Here is an 8,111-nt window from a genome sequence, read left to right as displayed (position 1 = left end):
GCAACATATAACCTGTCTGAGCTTCTATACCCTTCTGTAGGTGACAAAAGAAAGGACCTCATTTACGACGATCCAATATTCAATGGTGAGAAATGCAGCCATGAATCGGACCACGATTGTCCCAAGTGGCGGACAGTTCCTCATGAAAGCGACGAAGAGTGGTCTTTCACATGCCGGTAAGATATATGTAGTGTGTGTGTGTGTGTGTCAAGAATTCAATGATTGTCTACCAAGTATCATCAGGTGGCCTTTCAATCTACAATTATAATCATGTCTGTTATGTTGTGAATGCAGAGGCAAACTGTCCACTGATGAGGCATCCCGCCGGGACTGGTGCCTGAAGTACGTCCGCGCGGACTCCCGCCAAGCCTGCTCGACATGGAACGATAACAAATGCTGCGGAAAATGCCGCATTCAGCCATGATGTGGGAGAGATGGAGAGAGAGAGGGAGGGAGGGAGAGAGAGGGGGAGAGGGAGAGAGGGGGGAGGGAGAGAGAAAGAGAAAGAAAGAGAGAGAGAGAGAGAAAGAAAGAGAGACAGAATTCAATGATTGCCGACCAAGTGTCAGGTGGTCATTCAATCTACAAGTATAATATAGGTATTTGTTTAAGGATATTGATGTGGAATAGATTTAATGTATTATGTTATCTTACAGACTAACAGTATGCAGAAGGTAGTAAAGTCCAGAACTTGTATCTGTGCTTCGGTAAGGTGGCGTGCTAAAATCACCTGCAAGTAGACTTACATGCACGGTTTATTAGAGCCCTTGCAACGTAAATGCTCTACTAAAGGCCATCTTCGACAGACATTAAAAACCTTCACAGATAAGGAAAAAAGAGAGTGGGAAGGCTCACTCACTCACTCACTCACTCACTCACTCACTCACTCACTCACTCACTCACTCACTCACTCACTCACTCACTCACTCACTCACTCACTCGCTCGCTCACTCACTCACTCACTCACTCACTCACTCACTCACTCACTCACTCACATCCCCAACCGGAAAACAGTGATTTACCCCTGATAGAAATGGTTCGTCCCTCCACATGACACAACTCGTCACGTGACCCAGCCGCCATCTTGCCCGAATCAGGTGGATGTGAGTAAAAACTTCTTCCGCTTTTGCTTCAAACATATCAATGCGATCTCTGCATTTAATATGCAATTCGCTAAGATTTTTCTGCTTCTGCTGTTATGTAGAAGATACAGACATTTTGCAGATTTCGTGCAATGTTCGGCAACGTTACAATGCAATCGCCGGTTCATCAGTAAAATTGGGGAGGGGGGCACATAACATAACATCACATGATTTTCACATAATAAATTTTAGACAATTTTGGACTCTGAGAAATACATGTTTTAAGAGATATGGTCAAATTGATTATGTCCTTAGTAGGCTATTGAAGCTATACGTCTTATAATGTATACTGTTGTATTATTTCGTCTATGTTCGGCTTTTCAAAGTTTACTTATATTTTGCCATTTAAATCTGCTAACTGACCTAGTTAACTTTGGCTCTAGGTAGTTAAAGTTTTACATGACGTTATGATACGTCAGTTCCTAAAACACATGCTCTGCAGCTTGCATAATTTTTGCTATCATAGGTCACATTATATTATAGTATATTCAGCTGTGTTGGCAGAAAAAAATCATATGGGTTTAAAGTTTAAAAAAGAATTTGCTTATGGGGATTTATTGATTGGGGTGAAGCAGAAGTAAAGATTAGCACACCTGGCCCATTGTTTTTATGCATTCGGTAACAAGGGTAATTTGCATGTGGACTCTGATTTAAATCTAATTGGATCAATTACAATCAAAGGCTGTTACGTCAACCAAAGGGAATTAAGTATTATTTTTGGCTTGTCTGTCTGTATATATAGTCTATGTTTCTGCAATTCACAATCGCAATATACTAGTACACATTGCAGCATTGCCATATACTTTTGATCAGCGCTGCTATTTCTGTCTGCAGAACTGAAAGGATCACAAAGTAATATGGGTAAGTTTGGAATGTCTGCCATCTCTGATTCGTTCAGACCCTTGTTGTGCCTGGTGGCACATAGGTCAGTAAGTTTCCTTGCTGTTTCACTTTCAGTAGCAGGGCATATTTTCACAGGGAGGGTTGCTTAAGCACTTCTCCTTTTACTTGCTCGAGACATCTCATCGAACACGGGACCCCCATTTTAGATACTTCTCAAAAGCCCCAACCGTGATGTCCTTACCCAGGATTACCCCGCCTCACCTTTTTCTACAAACTCGTTAATAATCATATCAATTTAAACGCAGACAGTCTTCTCAAACCAGCCCAGGGGCGCACCCGGGGTAGTCACCATCTAAAATTTCAAACTCTCAACGCCCAGACAGACACATACAAACATTCGTTCTACCCCCGCACCATCCCACAATGGAACGCCCTGCCTGGCACGGTTGTATCGGCTCCCACCATTGAGTCATACCGTGCCAGGCTGGAGGCCTGCCCGCCTTAGCCTGGGACCTCCTTCCCCCCCCCCCTACTTTGCCCCTCGCGGGGTTATCTGGGGGGTAACCACGATGATGATGATGATGATGATGATGATGATGATTGAACCGGGTCTCCCAGTTAGCAACTGTACATGTAATTGGAACCAGGAGCTCACCTATGAGGCTACTACAACTTGAGCTATAGGGACATCCCTGCCATCTCTGATTGCCTTGTTTGTAATACTAATAGAATGATGCACAAAACATTCATACATTTACCATTATTTTCTCAGGAGAAATCCTTTGGACTGGACACATGCAACACCCAGGCCTATAGCAATGGTTCTATGACACTATAAAACTGACAACGTCACGTAACACTAAAAGGAAGACATCTGCTGCTATGTAAAGATATTTCTTCAAAAGAAATTGTTGCAACAATCTAATTCTAAGAACATGGCGGACTCCAAGACTCAGCGATTGAGCGATGACATCCACAGTACACTGGACATGTTTGGAAATGGGGGACATCCATTGTCTGGTAAGTGTACTCACAAGTTTTACATGTTTCCTTTGTTTTGATATGAATTGTTATACACCCTGCATGCTCTTAGTCTTACAGAATGTGTTTTGCAGTGGTCCTCAATATTTAATTTTCATCAGGGCGTATCTATAATTCATTATCATACTCTTACTTGTCTTACAGTTACAGAGTTGGAGCTAAAACTAGTATGACTATTAGATACCTTTTTTCTGCTGCTGTAGACAATGTTAGAAGTTGAATGTTGATGCTACGTAACTCCAAGATTCTTAAATTGAAATGATAACAACTTGATATTGTTCAGTTTTCTTCATGATAATTTTTTTCAATTTTGGAAGTTTTTAATAATGTTGCTTTTGTGTGGCGATGTCTTTAGAAATTGTGTGTATGTAAACTTAAATATTGATATTATTCAGTCCACTAAGTGTCAGATGGCCAACTTTCCATGGAAAGTTTGTATACCTCAAGACTTGCAAAAGATAATGCTTACTAGTAATGATAGAGCGCTCTATTTCTGCAGCATAGATTGAATGTAAATGTTATTTTACAGACTAACAGTGTGCAGAAGGTATTAAAGTCCAGACGTTGTATCTGTGTATCAGTAAGTCGGTGAGTGCTGAAAGTAGTCAAATCACCTGCAACTAGACTGACATGCATGATGTAGTGGAACCCCTGCATAGTAGATGTTCTATCATCTCAATGAAAGGCCTTCTTTGAAAGATTTTGAGTCAAGAAAATTAAATACCTTCTGTTTATAATAATAATATAAAGATAACAAAATTTCTTACACAATGCAATGTAACTCTATTGTGTGATATTTTTTTGTGTACAAACAGTTTGGCAATTGTCTGATACATAATTATGTATTTTACATATCTTTCAAGAAAAAGTGGGAAAATATTGAACGGATCATTGCTACGAAGAAGGCTTTTGGCATGGTGACTTGGGTAGTTTTACATGTATCTCATTCTCAATACCTTTCCCATAGCTTCCTTAGGCCTATAACAGATAATGATGATCATTGTCATTTTCATCCATAAGTCTGTTCATTTATAATAATCCAGCTGTTATCACATATACATGTTTTTTATGCTTGATAAGTTGACATAAACCAATTCGTTCAAACGTGAACAAAACTGTAGTTTTAGGGAATATGTTATGATTTTGTATATTCTTCTTGATTGTAACCAAAAAAAGGCAGCCATAAACAGCTGGCCCTGAATCATTGTTCCATCAAGCATAGAAAACGTTGTGTGAAATATTTTTAAGTTGAATATTTTCTTATATTTTCTTTCAAACCGTTAGTGTGTAGGAGTGTGCATGTGAGAATATGTAGTAGCCAATAGATACAATTAATCCTTGTGGGTGTAACTGTAGGGTGATATGGTGGCTGCCTGTGTAGAATATCATGAATAACATGTTTCTTAACTAACATGTCTGAGTCACCAAATTGTCTGAGTTACGTGGAATATGAATCATAAATGATTGTAGGGGAATTGCGTCAAATATCGAAAATAGAAAGCATTCACTGGTACATGTATGAAGAAAACATGTACAGTGTTGGAAAAAAAGTTGCTCAGCCTGAAATTTAAGTATGTCACTAGAAGTATTGTTGGTATGAAAATTTCCTTAAAAGTTTTAAGGCTGAATTTTCGCAATTCTGCAAGAAATATGTTAATCTTAACTTCAATATGTTATTTGTATTACTTTCAAAATCAGCCCAGATCGAAGTGAAAAAACATGCAGGATGCAAGCTGTAATCTAATCGTAAAAACATTAAAACAAGGCCTGTAAACTACTGGATAGTTCATTGGTTTGGAAATGTGATTGTAGCATGACAGTGAAAGCTGGTGTCCCTGTTCAGATCCCAGCCGGGGCTACACCTCCAACGGCTCCCCTTGTAAATGTGACTGACACATTATACATTCGATAGCAATTTGTTTATTTATCACTTATCGCATGTCATTATTCAGTTTCATTACGATATTGTCACTTTTACTAGCTACCATACTTGAGGAGGGATTTGACTAACATTCGTCTAGGCCTATTTACAGTTTTCCTTTTGATCCCAAAACATAGTGTCATTATTGATCCCGAAGAAGGCGACAGTGGTCGTCAAAAATTTGATCCGTGAATACCTTAGTGTTGGAAGAAAGTTTAGCATTGTATTTAAGTGTCTTCTTTTTGTTAATTGTTTGACTGTTTCATGTGTACATGTAGGTAAGACAGAGACCATGGATGATCGACTGATGATCAGTAACCCGGTGTACCAGGAACAGGAGGACTCTAATACTATAGAGGACAACTTGTTTGAGGACAGCTCAGAACCATCTGCTCCAGTCACTCACTCTTACAGGTACCTTATCTCATGGTCGAATGTTTGTATCAAAGCGCAGGGTTTGAAATACTGGGTGCATGTGCACTTTTGTGCACCCCAAATTGGAGCTGTGCACCTAATTTTTGACTGATGGTGCACCAGTTCACCTAGATATTTTTGTATTCTACTCAGGTTAAAGGTAGTATTATAGTCGCTCGTTCTCAATGAAATGTGCAAAATAGCGATTTTTAGGGTCGAAAAATTGATCAGCTCATTTTGCAAGCAAACCTACCTCATTTTCTAGCTGAACATCTCCTTTTATGATCCCCAAAATATTACAGCTAATTTATCATGGGAAGTTGCCGAAACTTTCTAAGCTTTGATTAGATGTCCTTGGAGTTTAGCCATATTTTTGCGGAAAAAAATGTTGAACATCAGTAATTAGATACTTCAATTTTGGAGCTTTCATGTCGTGAGATCGCCTTCAAAACCTATAGTTGAGGAGTCAGTATCTCTGGTAAAACGTCTGTCAAATTTAGTGCCGTGCTGACGATTGCTGTAGAAATTTTTCATTCAGGATTAATATTGTCTGGATTTGTCTTTGCATTTCGACTTGTTTGAGATATTTAACAGAGACGGAATCTGATAGTTCTTGCAAAACGTTCGATTCTCCGTTGATCCGAATAATTTAACTCTTACAACATCTATAAAATATTCAACGTTGCGAACTAATACTGCTTAGGAGCAGTAAAGCATTTGGAACGGAGGGGGAATCGCGGAAAAACGGTAACGGAGATTACATACTGTCGCCAAAAGGCGTGTTCACCAGACGTGAGTCGCCAAGTTGTAATTGATCAACTTCTGATTTCTTTTCTTCTTCAAACATATCAAAGGCTATAGATTACTCATTGTCTTGAGGTTTAAAAAGAATTCAACTTTGGAAACAAAATCTGGAAGAAAGAGTAGAAAATTGGAATATGATAACCCTACAGGGGGTTTCTCTCAGTTGAATCTATTCTTTTCTATTCTAGTTCAAACGCTTTTTCTTTATGGTGTGCAGCTACAAAAAGTTCTGCGCCAGGTTATGTATTTTCCGCAACAGGTGTAATCTCCGTTACTGGTAACGGAGCTTACTACAGTAAAACTTCGGCTTTTCCTTCAAAGGGATTTCCGTTTTTGCGTTCCATCTTTTATTATTAAAAGGACGTATGCACGGGCATTTAGAGAATGGGCAGCGTTCCTACACCAGGCCTTGTTAACAACACAGAGAGCATCAAACAATGGTAACGGAGATTACATTCATTACTGTACTGTCATTTGTTCGAGGAGGTGGTCCACAATTGATAGCAAACACTTCTTATTTGTTCCTTTTAAAAGCCACAAAAGCTTTAAGTCGTCATAAAAACGACAGGTTGGCACCTTATATGTGGCATATCGTAATATTAAGAACGTCTTACTTTAAACGGTAACGGAGCTTACCGTCTTGGGCGACAGGCATAAACCGCCTTGCACAGCGTACAAGAACAGTGACAGGACCGATCTGACGTGATTTGTCGGAGGGCCTTAGTAGCTGGATTCACCAGTTATCCGGTCATTCTATGAACTGAATTGTTACATTCTCGGCTGCATTTTAAATTTTGCACATCTCCCCAGGCGACAGCCGTTTTTTATGACTCTTTAGGCCACCCATCGCCATAACTTTTTCGAAGTCAAAATCCATAAGTAATTTTGAGGTGCATTTTTCGTGAAACATGATGGTGAAAGCATCGATGGTGCCCGTAATTTGGCTCATATCAAGTCGTAAAGGCTGGCGACAGCAATTTGTACATTCAAATGAGAACGAGCGAGTACCCTAGTATACAGAATAGTCTTGACATTTAAGTATCAGAAAAAGCAATATAACCTTATGTTTTGATTGCTTCTTTAAAATTGTGAAGCTAGCTATAGAACTACATTGTATAGATTGAAGAAGCAGTAGAGGCAAAAATCTTTCTTTGTGTGATCTTTATGTTTGGTGCACCAGTGCATCTATTCCCAACAATGAATTTCGAGCCCTGAAGCGCAATACAAAATAAATCAAGCAACTTGATGAATTCTTGGAACAGTCAGCCATTTCATATAGCATCCATTGTCTTTCATCAGTGACTGAGAAAGTAGTTATAACAAAGAATTGTAACGAAGATTTAGAATGTGACGTCCATTCTCATAAATCCGCTGGGTGCCAGTAAGACAGCCTCAGAAAAAGAAGATAAGGTATGCACACTTAAGATATCCAGGTGTTCAAGACAGGTGTTTGAGAAGGTCTTGATTTTATGTGACAGCTGTAGATTACATGGCAGAGTTGACATTAAGTGCCAAAACCAATTCACATACACTTCACAGCAGATGCTGTCTGAAACGTCTGTTCAACATTTTATCCAGTTGCTTGAGTAAATGTCATTTGGCGTATCTAACTTATTACCTGGATGTCTAACCTTCATCAACAATTCACATACTATTAGATCTTTTATTCAGAAATTTTGTATGCCTCAATTGTCAGGTAAATTGTTTGTAACAAATTGTTTACTGTTGTTTGGTGCAGTGATTAATCGTTTGTAACGAATTGTTTATTGTTGTTTTGCTGTAGTGATGAGTGGAAGCGACTGTTCACGTCACCTGACTACATCCGGACTGTCCGACAGGCGGCCCTGAGGGGCGAGCTGCGCAGCTGTCGATTCAGGAGCGTCTGTTGGAGGGTAGGAACTCTTCCTCATCAATAATCAATCCATCAGTTGATCAATCAATCAATC

General features: G+C 39.3%; 1 protein-coding gene across 5 annotated transcripts in view; it reads left to right on the top strand.

The window, feature by feature from the left end:
- The first annotated feature begins 1,032 nt into the window (after positions 1–1,032).
- LOC136446493 (TBC1 domain family member 5-like) overlaps positions 1,033–8,111 on the top strand; it is an 18,719-nt gene continuing 11,640 nt past the window's right edge. For 3 of the 5 annotated variants that reach the window (XM_066444879.1, XM_066444880.1, XM_066444876.1), the window contains exons 1-4: positions 1,033–1,103; positions 2,758–3,005; positions 5,226–5,361; positions 7,949–8,057. In XM_066444879.1, coding sequence (XP_066300976.1) covers positions 2,921–3,005; positions 5,226–5,361; positions 7,949–8,057 — 330 coding nt within the window. In that variant the 5' untranslated portion in view covers positions 1,033–1,103; positions 2,758–2,920. Of the gene's footprint in view, positions 1,104–1,976; positions 2,004–2,757; positions 3,006–3,555; positions 3,615–5,225; positions 5,362–7,948; positions 8,058–8,111 lie in introns of all 5 variants that reach the window. The other 2 variants (XM_066444878.1, XM_066444877.1) reach the window with 2 other exon arrangements.

The sequence above is a fragment of the Branchiostoma lanceolatum genome, chromosome 12 (genome assembly GCF_035083965.1).
Source record: "Branchiostoma lanceolatum isolate klBraLanc5 chromosome 12, klBraLanc5.hap2, whole genome shotgun sequence".
In the NCBI taxonomy this organism is placed as follows: domain Eukaryota; kingdom Metazoa; phylum Chordata; class Leptocardii; order Amphioxiformes; family Branchiostomatidae; genus Branchiostoma; species Branchiostoma lanceolatum.
The sequence above is the reverse complement of the archived record's forward strand: the minus strand, read 5'-3'. Positions and strand labels throughout refer to the sequence as shown.